General features: G+C 44.4%; 1 protein-coding gene across 1 annotated transcript; it reads left to right on the forward strand.

Annotated features, from left to right (window-relative positions):
- The first annotated feature begins 1,215 nt into the window (after positions 1-1,215).
- Positions 1,216-18,753, forward strand: agpat4 (1-acylglycerol-3-phosphate O-acyltransferase 4 (lysophosphatidic acid acyltransferase, delta)). Its single transcript, XM_036583374.1, has 9 exons — positions 1,216-1,605; positions 4,079-4,294; positions 8,124-8,293; positions 10,670-10,831; positions 12,306-12,459; positions 13,612-13,714; positions 15,131-15,206; positions 15,767-15,965; positions 18,142-18,753. Exons 2-9 carry the CDS (start codon positions 4,117-4,119, stop codon positions 18,234-18,236), a joined length of 1,137 nt encoding a protein of 378 aa, XP_036439267.1. The 5' UTR covers positions 1,216-1,605; positions 4,079-4,116; the 3' UTR covers positions 18,237-18,753.
- The last annotated feature ends 816 nt before the right edge of the window (positions 18,754-19,569 follow it).

The raw sequence follows: 19,569 nt of genomic DNA on the forward strand, positions 1-19,569 counted from the left end.
CGCGTCAACGGCGCCGCCATTTTGGGGCGGTCAACATCGCTGCGGGACTGCATTCAGTACCATTGCAGAGCGACAGTTTAAGAAAGATACTGTCCAGAATTACACTATTTCAGGAATATCACACCCAGAAAGTGGGACAGGATTATATAACGGAGGGAACGCAGTGATCCACACTCATGTCTGTGGGGTGTTTATTGTTTATGTGATGTTTATGTGTAGATATGGCCGTGTGGTTGGTGAAGCACAGAGAACCTGTTGATGTGATTGTTTTTCCTCTGGTTTTATATTAAGCTCATTTCATTTAATGGTCCTTCCACTCCTTAATCCGTATAGATATTCATAATAGATTAGCACCTTATTATATGGATCTGAAGTTAGGTTCTTATTTGCCAGCTTCTTGTTCGAATTTTCCCGTTCCACCTTAAATGGTGCAGCTTCAGGCACCAGAAAGTGACTGCTGCACCATTTAAGGTGGAACAGGAAAACTCGAACAAGGCGAATAGGAAGCCATTCAGCTCCGTCCTTCTTGCTGTGTTTTGGGGGTTATTTTATTTTTATGTGTATTAAGATTAGAAGTGATTCACACATTGATGGATTTGCTGATGTGTCTGATTGTGTTTCTCGCGCTAAACTCGGTTTTTATCGTCAGGTGCAGACTGAATACTTTCCTGCTGGTCCGGACGGCTAATTATCACGATCAGTTATTACAGTAATAAAAGCTACTGAGAGCAGATCTGAGCAGCCCGGATTAATCTGTGTCTGAGGATTATAACTAAACAGATTTGGTGAAAATCGGTTGAGTAATAAGGAAGTTGTGGCTGATTTAATCCTGAGACTCTTCGTCTCTCAATACGAGTGAATTTGTTCACAAGCGGATCTTGACCTCTCCAACATGGCGGACGGGCAGACGTATCGCCTCAGATAGAGAACAACAGACAACGCGGCATCTAGGAATGTAGATCTGTGGCCGAAAGGACAAAGATAAGATACACAGATATATCAGCAGCGTTAAATGTTTCATGCTGTGTTCAGGAAACCTAAATAAACATATTTAAATCATTTACAAACTGAGATTTTGCACAAACACTCCGGACAGGCTCGGAGCGCCCTCTAGCGTCAGACCAACCCAAGTGGCCCCAATGATAGATGCTTAAACGAAGTGCTCGACAGAGAACAAAGGGCTGTTATTTGGACCTGCCGGCAGAGGGCGCAGTCGGTGTAAATGTTAATGTGAGCACACGGCTGCAGTCTGCGGGGCTGTTTAGGGCGGAAAAGTGAATGAAGCAGTCAGTGTAGGGGGGCAGAGGGGCTGCGGAATGTTCGGGAAAGAGGCGGTATCGTCCCTTTAAGGAAACAGTGAAGCCTCCGCACGTTCAGGGTGTGGCCTCTGATTCCTCCCACAGGGCTGCTCTCAGAGCACAGGGTCAGATCAGAGAGCCGGGCGGTCCGCATCGCAGCGGTTCTGGGATCTTTAAGGATTTTACAGCAGGAAGAACTGAACCTCCGTCCCTGACCACGCTGCCCTCAGAAACGAGCTCTGATCATGAAGTGATTCATCGGTTCTTCCTCCGGAACGCAGAGGGACAGAGGGACAGAGGGACAGAGGTAGGAGCACTTTAAACCCTAAAAACTCTCCGATTCTCAGCTCTGCAGTAAACAGGACGGTTACCGGAGGATTCTGTCCCGTTTCTGCTGGTTTGTCCTGTGGGCGTGTTCACAGAAAGCGAAAGCTGCACAATGCTTCTCTGTCTTCAAAGGGCAACACCGCCGAATTTTCAAAATCTCCTCAGTAATTCAGTGGCTAAGTTCTAAACAGAGTGGTTCTCTGTTCTAGATAAACTTACCGACTCAGAACTGTTCACAGTGGTGGTGATAGGAACCAGACGTCCACCTCTAAAAGCTCCCTCACAGAAAGTTCCTACATGAAATGGTTATGAATTCACTGCCTGATGACTGAGACACTGTTTTATGATAGTTTAGAGAACTTAAACTCCATTCATGGTGGAGGGATACATGCAGGGTGCTGTGAGGCAAAATAGTCCCCAAACAAAACTTATTATTTCAGATTTTCCACTATTTTCCATCATCAACATTCATATAAGCTCAGAAGACTCGTGTAGGTTCACTGGTGGTTCTGGACAGTAAATGTCTGTGTTTGTGCTGTAGTCCATTACGCTGTGATATCACCCCATTAAAAAGCCACAACGTAACAGAACCATCAGGAACCAACAGACACTTAATGGACTGGAGGAACAGATCAGTCGTTAATGAGATCTCTGTTTAGATAGGAAGTTCTCCACGTGGCCGTTTCCTGCCAGGCGACCTGAGACCAGTAGGACAGGTATGTGGCGATCCTGGGAGCGGCCCGTCCCTCAGCTCTGCGCTCGAGCAGGAAGTGCTTTAACAGTGTTCACATGTGAAAACAGGGTGGACGCATTTGGAGTGAGAGCCACCAGAATGTGCTGTGGGAGCCAAATAATCAAAAAATCCCCCATGATTCAGTAAACAGAGTCATTCGGGCTGGTTTGGTGTGAAATGGTTCATCGCAAGTGTTACATGCCCTTAATAATCCGATCATTATCTGATTATTAAGTGATCGTGTAAACACACACTGATTTCTTAGATCAGATTAAGGTCTAGAAATCTGATTAGTAAATCTGATAAAGAGGCTGGATTTGAGTCACTAATGGGGTTTTTCAGTCTGATCTCTTAGATCAGATTAAGGTATATAAATCTGATTAGTGAATCTGATAAAGAGGCTGATCTGAGTCAGTAATGGGGTTTTTCAGTGCTGTAAACTCTCAATCTGATTTCTTTCGTTTCTCTCAGTCTGAGCATGTGTGAAAACAGAGCGCCGTCCCAGAAACAGCGAGCAGCGTCTAACGCAGCACAGATTATCAGATTATCAAGCGTGAACACACTGAACCGGTTACTGATACAATCTGATTTTCTGCAGTGATCAGATTATCAAGCGTGAACACACTGAACCGGTTACTGACACAGTCCGATTTTCTGCCGTGATCGGATCATTAAAGGCCTGTAAACAGTCAGTGCAGGGTTCTGTGCGGTGGTGGTCTACTGAACCAGGGGTTGCCGTAACTTCAACACTATACAGATATTTTAATGCGCGTTTCACACCAAGCCCACTTTTACATCTTCACCACTTAGTTATGCTGAAACTGATGTCTATTAGATTGTTCATGAATAACATATCACAGGTCAGCAGGTTAATCAGGGAGCAGCAGACTGACCTTGTCTCCACCCTGTTAGTCACAGTCATGTGTGAGTGACCAGTGCTGGGTCCGTGGGTTGTGAAAAAGTAAGTGCGCCTGATTGAGCTATACTTTGTAACATAGTAAAAATGTAATATTGTGATACTTCAATAACTTTTCACGATGTGCCACAAAATTAAATACCTTTAAAAGAGTGAATTTAGTGATTTGTAGTCCACTGTAGTTCAGTCACTTTTCAACCGCTAATCTCGCTGCTGTCGTTCTCTGGAAGAGACTCACCTAATTTCTACACTCACTGTCCACTCTATCAGCTCCACTGAACACATAGTTTCACTCTGTAGTTCTACAGTTACAGACTGTAGTCCATCTGTTTCTCTGATACTTTGTCACTCTGTTCTAGGTACTATTTGGGTGGTGGGTCATTCTCAGCACTGCAGTAACACTGACGTGGTGGTGGTGTGTAAGTGTGTGTTGTGCTGGTGTGAGTGGATCAGACACAGCAGTGCTGCTGGAGTTTTTAAACAGTGTGTCCACTCTCTGTCCACTCTATTTGACACTCCTACCTTGTCAGTCCACCTTGTAGATGTAAAGTCACACAGTTTGTGTTGGTCATCCTCTAGTCCTTCATCAGTGGTCACAGGACGCTGCCCACAGGACGCTGCTGGCTGGATATTTTTGGTTGGTGGACTATTCTCAGTCCAGCAGCGACACTGAGGTGTTTAAAAACTCCAGCAGCACTGCTGTGTCTGATCCACTCAGACCAGCACAACACACACACTGAGAGCACAAATGTGTGCTTTTCTGCTGACAGTTTAACTGGAACGAGCTCTTTATCTACTCTGCAGGTAACAGAGGAGGAACCTGAGGCTGCACACCGGTAATTATGGGATTCTTCGGGCTGCTGAAGACTCAGTTCCTTTGTCACCTGGTCATCTGTTATGTGTTTCTGGTCAGCGGCCTCATAATCAACCTCCTGCAGCTCTGCACGCTGCCTCTGTGGTGGATTAACAAACAGCTGGCTCGCAGGGTCAACTGCAGACTGGCCTACTGCGTCTCCAGCCGTGAGTATCCACAGCCGACAGCTTCTCCAGATGCCTTTCGAAGGGGAATTCCACCAAAATTCCTGCATATTTAAATGGTTAAGATGTAAACAGAGTTGTTCAGATTGGTTCTCCATTCTAGAATCGAGAGAACTGTTCACAGTGGTGGTGATAGGAACCAGACGTCCACCTCTAAAAGCTCCCTCACAGAAAGTTCCTACATGAAATGGTTATGAATTCACTGCCTGATGACTGAGACACTGTTTTATGATAGTTTAGAGAACTTAAACTCCATTCATGGTGGAGGGATACATGCAGGGCGCTGTGAGGCAAAATAGTCCCCAAAGAAATTGTATTTCCCTTTGGCCTGATGAACCAGATGCTTGCGGAAGTAAAACGTGTGAGTTCTATTTACAACAGGGCAAAAAAGGGGGATGTCAGTGATCCAGGCCAGGTCAGAACAGAGAGAGCAACAAACAGGTACACAAACAAACCGAGATCAGAGTCCAGAACCAGGCGAGGGGAAAGCCAGAGGAGCAAACAGAACCGCCACAGTACAAAGGAAAAGTAACACAGTAAGAGCTGAGAGTGAGACTGATTAGAACTCAGGGGAGGAGGTAGATGATGGGCTTGTGACTGTGACGTCAGAACCAGATGCATCATGGGAGTTCACAGGTGTGTGGAAGAAGACACATGTAGGTTCACTGGTGGTTTTGGACAGTAAATAAAACCCACTTCCTGCTAGGTTGTTGCTAGGTGGTTACTCTGGTATCCCAGGCGGTTGCTAAGGTGTTGCTAGGCAGTTGCTAGGATATCCCATGTGGTTGCTAAGGTGTTGCTAGGCAGCTGCCATGGTGTACGGGGTATTTAGTTATTTGTGGGGAGTCGCCAAATGTTAGCTACCTGTTGTGGAAAATGAATGGGACTCTATGGGAGGAACGAGGGATGGAAAAGCGACACATAGAGGAGTGCAGGTCTGTACGGCTGGGGAGTAGAGCTCGAGGACCTGCCCTGAGTGAGGACCTGTGGTTTGGTGGCTGTCGGGCAACGAAGTAATAGAGTTTGAGTGGTGGCGAGAATGAATGGGAGTCTATGGGAGAAACGAGAGATGAGAGAAAAAAGGACAAACAGATGAGTGCGGGTCAGAACAACATTGAGTTCATGCTCGGGGGCCGGCCCTGAGATAGTGTATGTGAAACGGGGTCTTTCGGTCGAGCAGAAGTACCGTAGATGGTCAGTCAGTTTTTCACCCCATTCATTCCTATAGGAAAAAATTCAGAATTTATTGATGATTGTACGGAAACCGGCATCCGATCAAAAAGTTATATACAAGCCCGAATCACACAATCGAAAATCTCGAGCTAGTAGTGCTGATGTCTCGGTAGCTAAATTTCCCGTTCCACCTTAAACGGTGCAGCAGATACATTCTGGCATCAGAACTGCTGCACCATTTAAGGCGGACCGGGAAAATTCAAACAGGAATCTGGTGAATATCTGACTTCAGCTTCATATCACTGAAGAATTAGGGGTGGGTGATAATAAATAACTGCCCCCCTCTTTGAAGATCATATGATGCCCTAAATGTAACTAAAGCCCAGCAGTGAGGAGCTGAACTTTACCCTCCTCTGCTGTCACTGCAGACTGGCAGGGTCTCCTACAGAGCAGCGCTGGTAGCTGTTAATGAAGTGATGCTCTTTTTATCTGAGGGTCCCATTTCAGAGGGAAGAATCCAACCACTACCCCTTATAACTCCAAAGGGCAACACTCAAAAACGAGGGGTAGGGGTAAAAATGAGAAATGGGACAGGGCCGTAGTATCTTGTGCAGCTCCTTCACTGACAGTAGCCACACCCAGATGGTTTCTGTGGTTAACAGCTATTTTGACTCATTCCTCAGTACAGAGCTGCCACAGTATTATAGAGGGGCTGTGGTCTGAGCTGAGGTCAGTCTTGGGACTTGTGTTTGACACACGGGACTTAGGAGGAGCGAGTGGTTCTAAGTGGGCCAGTGACGACACTTTATCTCATAAAAATCAGTGAAAAACAAAGACTTCATAATAATTGTGTAACTATTTTTATATATATCTATATCTATCTATCTATTTATCTATATATATATACATATATATATATGACACATGCATTTGAACAGAAACCGCTTTACCCTCATTTCCTTCACCTCCAGACCTCAGAATCAAGAGCTGAGGTCAGTACTGTTCCTATCATTGATATAGATTTTTCAATGTGTGGTTATCATCATTTCCTGTGGGCCTCATGTGTTCTAGTGATAAACAGAGGGGCACAGAGGTGGAACAGGATGAGAACCCTGCATTAGAACACTGTTTCTCTGAAGGCAGGAGCCGGATGAGTTGAAGACCAACTGCGTTCCCTGAAATGTACCGTTCGCGGTTTCCCAACCTCTCTCTTACTTAATTTCCTGTTTGGATGGTTGCCAGACACTGGTGCCTCGCAACCACGGAGAACAACAAAGAAAGAGGAAGTGGGTTTATATCTAGAACGCTTCCTCTCGCCGATCCCTTCAGAATTTTTCATACAGATGATGTTCGACTTCACTCTGTATTCAGTCTAGTGAGCAGCTGTGCCTCCACATCGCGCCGCCGCTTCACCTGCTCTGCTATCAATGCAAATGCATGCTTAGTTTGTGGGCAGTTTATCGCAGCTCTCAGGACAGTGTAGACCTGGCAACCCATAACAGCTCATATCCCACGTTTTAGCTTTCGTTACCCTCTGAGCTCCACTTAGAACGTTTGAGAGATTTTATGTATGAAAAACAGCCATAATTTGTTATTATTAATGTGCCTTTAAGACCGATGTATGTAAATGAGCTCTGTTCTGATTGGCTGTGCCTCATTTAAAAAGCAGTCCAAGCTGCCCTGTGAGGAAGAAAATGGATCCAAACTCTTAATTTTATCCCATGTACATTTTTTCATGTGGTTCAGAGTGGTTTGGTGTGAAATGGTTCAGATGTCTTTACAGTGGTGGTGATAGGAACCAGGGGTCGCCATGACTACAACACAGATATAGACATTTTATTTACTATCCAGAACCACCAGTGAACCTACACGAGTCTTCTGAGTCTATATGGAATGCTGATGATGAAAAGCGGCCTCCTCTGAACAGGAGTGACTAAAATGTTAATCAGGTTTGATAACTGATTGGATTTGAAGAGAATCTATTCAGATTCCAGCTGCATTATTTAGTAATGCAGTTTATTAATTATTAATATACATTATTTAAACCCTTCAAAACAATGACACATTTTGTCCACCCACCAGAGTATCTCTTCCCCCGCCGAATCCAACCGAAATACCCAGCAAACAGGTGGGAAGTCGTCCAATCTGGCAACCCTGTTCATATTTTGACTTCATAATCAGCTCAAAATTCAGATCCAGAGACTCTCAGCAGAAAAATGTACGCAGGAAAAAACGTGCGGGGTTCGGGTCTTAGTTCAGTTTAACCATCTGAAAATAGATTAAAAAGGTACTTTTCTCCATAAACATCATCTTCAGCTCAACTGATATCAGTCCACTAAATATTTAGTGTAACCAGGTTTTCAGGGTTTACTGATAATAATTCACCCTTCATTAAGAAATGTAGTTGTGGTTTTGTCCACACGCTGTAAATGAGGCAGTCCAGCAGAAAAGTTCCAAAATGATTTAAACACTTCTTGTATTTTTAAACTCTGAAACAGGTCAATTTGACCCACAACATAGCAGGATGGTCAAATGTTGTGTTTGCTTATCTGTGATACCTCTGCTGACCCTTGCATGACCGTGACAGTCCACCTTGGTATTGAAACAGTGATCTAATTCTTCTGCTGTTCGTGCTCAGAGATGGTGGCGCTGCTGGAGTGGTGGTCTGGGACTGAGTGCACGCTGTACACGGATCCGGAGTCCTACCCCTTCTACGGCAAAGAGAACGCCATCGTCATCCTCAACCACAACTTCGAGATCGACTTCCTGTGCGGATGGACCTTCTGCGAAAGGTTCGGGGTTCTCGGGGTAAGAAGGATCCACAGGATCTTCTTAGTTATTCGTCTCTTTGACAGAGTTTTAAAACACAGTAGGACAGAAACAGGACAGGAGACACAGACACAGGCGGCTGTGTGTGGAACTGAAGGCAGCTCTCGATGTCCTGCTGTCTGTGTGATTAAAGTACCTGCAACGTATCAGAACAGAACCTCGTATGGTAACTTTACAGGAGAAGGGAAAAACATACCTCACTTTTAATGCGAGTCAGTGGAACCAGACGTCTTACCAAGTCATTTTGGGCCGTTTCTTTGGTGCATTCATCATGAAATTTACACACAATGTGAAGAACAACAGGCGTTTTCAGATATAACCAAAAACTGGAAAACAACACAAATGGAGATGTGAGGTTCTGTTCCGACAGCAGTGATATGCTGCATTCAGGTTAGAGCTGGGCGATATGGACCAAATGTGATATCAATGCTTTAACCAGTTTTCACAACTCACATATATTTTCTGACCCTTGGTAAATTGGAGCAGCTGGGGCTGAATGATTTGGAAAATATAATTAATTGGGATTTTTCTGATGGATATTGCGACCGTGATTTAAACTGCGATTATTTTCTGTAAAATGTTCAGGCCTGTCATTTTGGCCATCCACTTTTTTTAGGCTTGAGACTTGAGAACATGCCAGCCTGCTAGTTAGTCATGGTTGTGATGTCACAGCATGTAGTTGTTTGGTTGCTTCTGATTGGTCTAACTCATCCACAGGCAGTTTACAAGCTCTGATATCAGGTTAATGTTCCCCAATTAAGACAACATTGTTAATAAAAATGGCTATAATTGAAATTGCACAATTAATCTTTCAGCCCAGAGGAACAGCCCAAATAAGGCCACACCTAAAAAACACCATCAAAAACTATGAAAATCGGCTCATGATCTGTATTTTACCATTTCATATACTGCGCTGTGCTAAATCCAATTAAACAGGACTAATTATCCTCCCTTTATGATCAAACATGCAGTTGGGAAGTGTTTGTAAGTACTGACAAAATCCATGACACACTTAGAAAAGCATTCTGTGACAGAATTTATCAAGGTAGTGATAAATACTGTCATACTGGGAGTAATTATCATTTTTATTGGTGGGAAACTCGGATTTTTCGGAGCCCCGAGTTTCCGAGTTTAGGGCGTCAAAGCCCTGAAAGCCGCTGATAACCTGTTTACATTTCAGTCATTCAGCAGCCACACGAAACTCTGGTTCCACATAGCATCAAAAAGGGTTCTGCTACTGTTACAACATCAAGCATTTCCAAAAAGGTTCTATATAGATCCATAAACAGGTTCTCCATCAATCTCAAGAAGCACCATGCAAAGAAATATTTCAGCATGAAATGGTTCTGTACAGAACTTTAAAACAGAACCATTCCTTTTACTAAAGAACCCGTTAAGAACCATCTTGAAGAGTGTAGGTTATGTCGCCAGACTCTTTACAAAGTAAACATTGGAAAAATAGCCAACAGCGTTCTAGTTTACACCCTTATTGGTGATGTGATGGTGTTTCATCGTCATCTGGAGGAGTAAAGGATTCACTAAACTGTCGTTAGCTTTAGCTGCGAGTGTTAGCGAACACGGAGGATCTTTAGAGGGGTTGATGCTGCTTATAGCAGCTCTGCCTGCTTTAGAAAGCTGGAAAACTGGAAATATCTCACTAAGACACATTACATACTGGCTACATTTGACTTCTGATTGACTGTAATGTAAACTGAGCCGCTTCCATGCTGGCTGACTGACTTATCCACCAGGACGTAGAGCCGACCTTTACGTTTACAAATGTTCTGATTTGGTCAGAGCTGCCGTCTTGTTCTAAACCAACAAAATCAACTGAAATACTCAAAGAACACATTAGCCCAGGGGTGCTCAGTCCTGGTTCTGGTTCTGGAGATCTATCACCCTGTAGAGTTTAGCGCCAACCCTTATCTAATACACCTGCTCCAGGTAATGAAAGCCTTCGGGAACATCTGACAATTAGAGCCAGGTGTGTTGTTTCTGAATTCTCAAGGGTGGTAGATTGAGATTGAGATTAAGCACCTCTGCAGTAGCCGTTTAGCTAAGATTAGTCCAATCAGCGTAATAACCAGCTAAAGCCGAGTACAGCAGTTATTTAAAGCCGGGCTGAATATTAAACTGCAGCAAAAGCAAAATGGCTTTTAAAACAACTATCAGCCACCAACCTGATGTTTAAGCACAAGCACACTTTTAAAGTAGCTTTATTTAGAAGATAAAAGCTACTTCTGGTCAGAAATAAAGCCCTGTACACAAACCATCTCCACACTGCTGGTGATTTCAGGAACACGTGTACAGATTGTACCTCAGTCATAAGTTAATATCAGCAACTCGTCATTTCAGAGCTCAAAGGTTCTGGCGAAGAAGGAACTGGCCTACATGCCTGTAATTGGCTGGATGTGGTACTTCCTGGAGATCGTCTTCTGTAAGAGAAAATGGGAGGAGGATCGCAGGACGGTGGTGCAGAGCCTTCAGCGCCTTCAGGACTATCCAGAGAACTTCTGGGTACGTTAAAACGTTCCTGACGCTAACAATGTGGAGTGGAACCTGGTTCAGGTGTCAAATTCCATCCAGTCGATGGATGATCTAGGGGTCAGCAACACGCAGCTCTTTTACTGCCCTGTTGTGGCTCCACAGCTGAATCAGATTAGTAGGTAAAATAATAAAATAATCCTCCTTTACAGTAAAATAAAGCTCTGCTGATCGTTCAACACAGTTTAACAATAAATGGTCTTAAACTCTGGAGTTAATGTAGAACTGCTGATTCACCCTTTAACCCTGAAGATCAGCGCAGACTGCTGGTCACCATAGCAACACAGACAGCAGTCTCGCCTAGCTAGTAGCTAACGAAGCGATAATTTGGAGACGAATGGACTTTGTTTGTTTGTGTTTATAATCACTCCAGCTGGTTTCCTGGACGTTTAATCTGCAACGAAATCTCAAACAATAAAGAGACACGAGGCTGAAGTCAGTTTCTCATTCGCCAGCTTCTCGTTCGAATTGCCCCGCTCCACCTTAAATAGTGCAGCAGTTACATTCTGGCACCTCAGAAACCATTTAAGGTGGGACGGGAAAATTTAAACAACAACCAGGCGAATTAGAAGCGACTTCAGCCTCGTTTTACAAGAAACTGTTCTACTTTTGAGGAAAAGTTTCCTGCTGGAGATGTGAGAAAAGCAGCTATAGCAGAGCTAAAGCTTAAAGCAGAGCAGAGTAAGTCTGAGTTTTCATTTATATTTTTTAGTCTATACTAGTAAATCAGCACATACTGGGACACATTTACAGCCAAGATGGTAAAATGGACAGAGTTGTGGCTCCCGAGGTGGTTTGATTTTTGTTGAAAGGGGACAAAATGGCTCTTTATAACATTTCGATTGCCGATCCCTGAGCTAGTCATCCAGTCTTAGCAATGAAGTAATCTATGGATGTGCAAATTTAAGGGGGGGGGGAAGTGCATAGTTGAGTTAAAAAAGCCATCAGTCACATTTTATGACTCTAATTAAAGCCCAAATAGAAGTTTAATTAGTTTATCGTCAGCAATGACAAACAGACAGAAGCACTGATCTGCCCCACTTCTTTACTCTGATCAGCTTTTTGACTTATTAACAGTCCCTCCTCTTTCCATTTATCATATTCATGGTTATTGGGGTATTTTTGTAATAAAATATTTATAATGCAGATCAGACTAAGAATTTCAGTGACACGATGGAGGGAAATGTTATAACTGATTGTCTCTACCGAGTGTCTCTTATTCCTATTATTTGTTTTTGTGTTGTAATATTGACACATAAAGCACGAAATCCTATTAAGTGCACCGTATTTCATTTGAATCGCTGTATGTGAGCCGCAGCCTCCTGACGTCACCCCCCAACTCTTCAGACCAAATCTGGACCCTCGGGTGTCTCTCTGAGCCGCAGTGCACTGTGATTATGTCTCCTGGGTTTTGGTGTTTACTCAAGTAACGGCACTGTTTGCTTAGTTCCTCCTGTACTGCGAGGGAACCCGCTTCACCGAGAAGAAACACAAGATCAGCATGGAGGTGGCGGAGAAGAAAGGCCTCCCCAAACTCAAGCACCACCTCCTGCCTCGCACCAAGGGCTTCTGCGTCACCGCCCAGAACCTCAGAGGAACCGGTGAGAACATCACCGACCTTAAAGGGGCTGATTTTTCACTGTTTCTGCATAATTCAGTGTGAGATGTGATCAGTGGTTCAGAGGGGTTTGGTGTGAAATGGTTCAGATGTCTTTACAGTGGTGGTGATAGGAACCAGGGGTCGCCATGACTACAACACAAATATAGACATTTTATTTACTATCCAGAACCACCAGTGAACCTACACGAGTCTTCTGAGTTTATATGGAATGATGATGATGGAAAATAGTGGAAAATCTGAAATAATAAGTTTTCTTTGGGGACTATTTTGCCTCACAGCGCCCTGCATGTATCCCTCCACCATGAATGGAGTTTAAAAACGGTTTGACCCGCATCTTTTAATGATGTCCAAAATCAGTTGTAATTCATTTCTACATGATCATTTTCCAGCCTCTCTTTATCCCTTACAGTTAGACAGGCTGTTTGTTACTGCGCCTGTAAAACTGTAAATATATGTAAAACTGTAAACATATGTAAATACAGCAGAGCTGATTGGCTGCGCAGTATTGCACCTCATTCAAGTAGCAGTCTGGGCTGAAACACTCCTTATGACTTAAGTACAAATGAGTGAAGCTAAACTGCTGCAGGATGAAAAGGCGACCACATTCACACAAAAGGTCTTTCAATACAGGCTGACTTTGTGGCTTAATTTCCATATGAGGCGATATGTTTTGGACTGTTTACAGACTACATGAGCCTTTTATTTAATAAACGTGAGGTAAATTTGTTTTTCAGTGATATGGGACTTTAAAACATCAGTGAATTCATAAGCAATTCATGTAGGAACTTTCTGTGAGGGAGCTTTTAGAGGTGGACGTCTGGTTCCTATCACCACCACTGTGAACAGTTCTGACTCTAAGTTTATCTAGAACGGAGAAACACTCTGAACCACTCTGTTTACATGGTAATGATGATGGTCAAAGTCAGCTTCACTGTCATTTCATCTCATCACAGAAATTATGAAAAAATAGTGGAATTCCCTTTTAAGCAAAGTGGCCTGAAATGAGACTATTCTTTTACTACTCTTGGTCTGATTTGTAAAATAACCATCTGTATGAGATGTGGATGCTATGCTGTGCGTAGTCTGTGTGAGGACTCTGCTCTCCCTGATTCAGCTTGTGTCTCCTCTGTAGTTACTGCTGTGTACGATTCTACGCTTAATTTCAGAAACAACCAAACGCCAACCTTACTCGGAGTGCTCAATGGGAAAAAGTACCACGCCGATTTATATGTGAGGTGAGACGTCAGTATTAAAAACTTGGTGTGAAAGTTTGTGGAAAAACATTCCATGTTTTTGTTAATTACAAGTGTATAATGTGCACTATAATGGCCAAAAATTTGTGGACACCCCAACCTAATTGCTGACTTCAGGTGTTTCAGCCACACTCACCACTAACAAGTGCATAAAATCAAGTACACAGCCTTGCAGTCCCGATAGACAAACACTGGCAGTAGAACGGGTCGTCCTGAAGAGCTCAGCGGGTTTAAATGTGGCACGGTCATAGGAAGCCACAAGTCGGTTTGTGAAATCTCTGCCCTGCCAGATCCGCCCCGACCGACTGTAAGTGCTATTTTTGTTAAATGGAAGTGTCTACAAGCAACACCAGCTCAGCCACAAAGCGGTAGACCAGTCAAACTCAGAGCTGCCGAGTGCTAAACCACATAGTCTACCCTCTGTTGCATCACTGACCACAGAGTAACTGCCTCTCGAAGCAACATCAGCACAAGAACCGAGTCAGAAGCTTTATGAAATGGGTTTTACAGCCGAGCAGCTGCACACAAGCCTAAGATCACTATGTTCAATGCCAAGCGTCGGCTGGAGGGGTGTAAAGCGCCTCCACTGGACTCTGGAGCAGTGGAACCGTGTTCTCTGGAGTGATGAATCAGCTTTTCTATCTGTCAGTCTGATGATGAATCTGGGTTTGGTGGAGGTCAGGAGAACGTTACCTACCAGAATGCAGAGCCAACAGTAGAGTTTGGTGGAGGAGGGATGATGGGCTGGGCTGTTTTTCAGGGTTTGGGCCCCTCAGTTCCAGTGAAGGGTGATGTTGATGCTGCAGCACAAAGACATTTTACACAGTTCTCTGCTTCCAGCTTTGTGTCAGCAGTTTGGGGAAGAGCCTTTCCTGTTCCAGCAGGACTGAGACCCTGAGCACAAAGCAGCTCCATAAAGACATGGAGTGACCAGTTTGGTGTGGAGGAACTCCAGTGGCCTCACAGAGCCCTGACCTCAACCCCACTGAACACCTTTGCGATGATCTAGAACGGAGATTGTGAGCCAGACCCCCTCGTCCAACATCAGTGTCTGACCTCACAAATGCTCTTTAGACTGAATGGACACAGATTCCCACAGACTCTCCAACATCCTGTAGAAGCTTCCCAGAAGAGTGGAAGCTGTTAGAGCTGCAAAGGGGGACCAACTCCATATTAATGCCCATGGTTTAGGAACGGGACGTCCAACAAGCTCATAGAGGAGTGACAGGTGTCCACACAGTTTTGGCCACATTGTGTACATTATGAAGTCTTTTTTGAATCTTTTCCAGTTTAAACTTCCACTTAATGAACAGAACACAGCCTCATCCATACCGAGGTGTGAATGTTTGTTGAGGGCAGTGTGGATTTATCAGGTCTGTATGTGTGTGCTTGATGTAGGCGGATTCCTCTGGACACAGTCCCAGAGAACGAGTCTGAATGTGCTGCCTGGCTGCACAAACTCTACCAGGAGAAGGTGAGAGGAACACGTGCCTTTCCTTATTGAGAAAGACACTGTGAAACTACTGTTTTGAAAGCATTGTTATGCGTGCCCCCTACTTCTCTGCATTCCTCTGCAGTTTAAGGGCAGTGGCTGACACCAGCTTAACTACTGGAGGAATGTGTGGTCTGAAAAAACAGTGAGGAACAGTGATGTTGGTACATGTAGGAGACATGAGCGATTACTCAGTAGGCTGCTGTTAGCGCTGCATGACTGTCTGCCGTGCATAAGAAACAATAAACTCAGCATTCCACGAATAAATATCTCGCCACTTATCCTCAGTACGTTAAGCTATGTCGCCAGGAGCATTTCAGAACAGACACAGCTGCTCAGTGCCAATCATGAGTGGCTACAAGTACTAAAACCAGCCAGTTCACTGATGTGATGCTCTTAACGAGCTCACTGGTTCTGAAAAACTGGATCGTAAATGGTGTTGATAAAGCAGTCTGAATACTGAATGCCCTGTCCTTAATGTATTCAGTAACATGTTCCATTACAGTGCACGCCGTGACGGTTCCTACTGTCTGTTTTCCCAGGACGTCTTCCAGGAGCAGTACAGCCAGACGGGCCGCTTCCCCGGCCCCATAGTGAGCCCCCCGCGCCGACCCTGGCCTCTGCTCAACTGGCTGTTCTGGGTCTGCCTGCTGCTCTGCCCGCTCTGCCTGCTAGTGCTGCAGCTGTTCCACTCAGGATCAGCCGTCACTGTCGTCACCACAGCTGTTCTCTGTGTTGCAGGTAATGGGGGGAGGTGCTGAGGGGGAGTAAAACTAAAGTTATATAGTTGCATGCAAAAGTTTGTGCCCCCCTGGTCCCAATTCTCTACAGAGAACACACTTTTTAGTATTACTGGGAAAAATCAAACATTTTAGCACAGGCCACATTTCATGGCACATTAATTTAATTAAATGCAATTAAACAAAATTTTACTAAAATTTACAGTAACAGCCGAGCAACCCCTTAGCAACCACCCGGGATACCATAGCAACAGCCTTATAACTTCTTAGCAACCACATTGAATAACATAGCAACACCTTAGCAACCACCTGGGATACCACAGAAATGGCCTAGCAAAACACCTTAGCGACAAACTGGGATACCATAGAAATGGCCTAGCAACACCTTAGCAACCACCTGGGATACCATAGTAACGGCTTTGGTCCAGCCAGCTTTAACTTTGGCCGTCTGTGTAAGCGTGCTCTCTGTAGACCAGGGGTGTTCAAACTTTTGCATACGACTGACTATATGAATGCAGTACAGTTAGAGTCGTTATAACTGACCTGTTTAAACTGCCGTTTACTGTGAATTTGCATTTTAAAACCTAAACGAAAAGATTTCACTCCGGAGGTGGTGGAGTGCCGAGGGAGTAAGTACATCACCTCCCGTTCTACGCACTGCGGTTTTATGCATGAGGCTTGAAGGGAACTGCATGGACGGTGCATGTGCTGAGCGGAACCTCCTAACGGGAGACGACTTTTAAAGGAACGTCCAGGACTCTCTCTGTTCTGCTCTGCTCTTTCTCTGCCGGTTGGTCACTGCTGGTGTTAGCAAGATGGAAATAACTGAAGTGATGGAAATGATTTCATTTCATTTGGCATTTAAAAAATGATATATCATAACAGATCATGCGACACCACGACAGCGTAACGGGACCTTATTAAATAATAACGGCATGCATATCAACTGAGAGCAAGAACGAGCCCTGAGACGGTAAACAGAGCACTGTTCTTTCATCCCTGCACCAACAGGGAATCCTACAACCAGGGCTGCGTTTAGACAGCGGGGCAAACTCTGTTTTTTCTTTTGTGATGTTTTATATGCTGGCAGAATGTTGATTACATTTGAAGGTCGTCCAAATCTGAATTTGAAGAAAGGACTTACTGTGTAAAAAGATCAGACACACGTCAGAAACGTGAGAAGATAAAACAGATCTGCTTGTCTGTCTAAGGCCGTGTTCAGACTGACAGCCCAAATCTGATTTCTGTCATATCCAGATTGGATCCAGATTGATTTTTGATAATCTGAACAGCAAAAAAACACATCAAATCTGATTTTTGCGAATCAGATCCAAACCACATTTAGAGGTGGTTTGAAATGGGACTCCAGTCAGATTTTTACAGACGTGTCTTAGTCTGGACGCTCTGGACACTCAACTGACGCCTACGTCGTTACCACGGCAACCCGTACAGATAGACTGGTGATGTCTGGACGCACTAATCTGATCTGATCACTCGCAGATAACAGAGCGGACAGTCGACTCAGAAGATCTGATTTGAGAGACAGATCCGATTTACCTGCAGTCTGAACACAGTAAAGCCCAGAGAGTCACATCAGTTAACTCAGTAAAACCTGAGATGCTTTTTCTTTTGCCTCGTCATCTTCACATAAGATTAATAAGACACTTATTAATCACACATGAAACCTCACAAGCAGCGAAAAGGTGGAAATATTCAGTTCAACTACTGTACATGTCCATGTACTGGTTTCTACAAGCTTAGAAAAGAAGGTTCCACAAGGGTTCTTTAGTAAAGAAAATGGATTTATATAGAACCATGACCACACAGTTCATCAACGGCCTAGCAACTCCTTAGCAACCACCTGGGATTGAATAGCAACAGCCTTAGCAACCACCTGGGATAGCATAGCATCAGTCTAGTGCCACCTTAGCAACCACATGGGATAGCATAGCATCAGTCTAGTGCCACCTTAGCAACCACATGGGATAGCATAGCATCAGTCTAGTGCCACCTTAGCAACCACCTGGGATACCACAGAAATGGCACAGCAACACTGGAAGGTGAGGAGTTTGCATGCATGATTACTGCGATACTGCTCGAGTCTAGAGACTGACAGACTGAGTTTGCTGTGAAGCTGCCAGTAGGAGACGCTAACGTCCCTGTTCCTCCTTTTTCAGCCTCAGCTGCCGTTCGCTGGATGATCGGACAGACCGAGATCAACAAGGGCTCCAGCTACGGAAACAAAGAGGTTCTACTCAATAACAACGACTAATGGCGCAAAGTCACCAGCCGAGGCAGCACGGCGTGGCTAACGTAATCAGCGTGCACACCGGAGCTTGACACCGAGAGCACAAGTGGACCAACACACGGGCAGTTCACCGGTGAAAAAAGGACAAAATAACTGACCTCACAATCTGGCTGGTTCACTAATGACACCTGGGCTGCGTTCAGGCTCAGCGAAAAGTGGCCCGTTTCCCTTTAAGGGCCCGATTCTGATCTGGTTTTTGGTTGTTCACATTTTCTTTTGAATGCTGGGACGGGATTGGTTTACAGGAGGAGGTGGGTGATGTAATCATTAAGTGTTTCTCAGTGATTTGGTCCTGTCTGAATGCGCTGTCTGTCAAAAAATACCCTCAGCTGATATTAATAATGCACAAACCGACATGTCAGTAAAAACTCTGCCACATCCTGTGGAAACAGTTTCTGAAGTTTGGAGGCTCGAAGAGGCGCTTTCTCACGCCCTGTTTAAAAAACACAGCACCCATTAAACGTTTCTGTTGGTTTTGTAATGTGTTTTGTCTTTTTTTAATGGGTTGATATCACAGTGTAAAGGATCTTATGTTTGCACAGGTGACCAGTGGCTGATTCTGAATGCATCTGATGGTTTTCTAATGGGATTTACATTTACATTTATGGCATTTTGGCAGACGCTCTTATCCAGAGCGACTTACAGTGTGATCATTTTACACAGGTGGGTGAAGGTGGTGTTAGGAGTCTTGCCCAAGGACTCTTATTGGTATAGTGTAGGGTGTTTACCAAGGTGGGGTTTGAACCCCAGTCTACAGTGTAGAAGGCAGAGGTGTTACCCACTACACCATACCAACCACACAATGGGCTCTAAAGGGGTTCTACAGGAAAATAGTGGTCTGTATTAGAAACCAATTTCCATTAGAAAGCAGTTTTTAGCAGGGTGTTCTCTGCTTTGTATTCACCAGATTCTTATTCCAATTTTCCCGTTCCACCTTAAACGGTGCAGCAGTTATGTTCTGGCACCTCTGGCTCGCCTCAGTACCTGCTGCATCATTTAAGGTGGAACCTAGGAAGCCACTTCAGCCTCACTGTTCTCTGAGGCTAAAATCAGGCTGATATGTAAGGCTGCGGTCCTGCCTCACCGGTACAGCTCAGAACATAAACATTACAGAAGAAAGTCTGATTTTATGCGGTGAAGTTGACTGTTGGCTGTGATTTCGGGTTAATAGTGATGCTAATGAGGACTGTGTTCACTTAAGATGCAACACAGCGGCTAAATGAAATGTTTAACATCTGTTCTGGAGTAAAGAGTAGCCGATCCATCTCTGTCCTTTATACTGAGGTTTCTAATCCTG

The sequence above is a fragment of the Colossoma macropomum genome, unplaced genomic scaffold (genome assembly GCF_904425465.1).
Source record: "Colossoma macropomum unplaced genomic scaffold, Colossoma_macropomum, whole genome shotgun sequence".
Classification (NCBI taxonomy): Eukaryota; Metazoa; Chordata; class Actinopteri; order Characiformes; family Serrasalmidae; genus Colossoma; species Colossoma macropomum.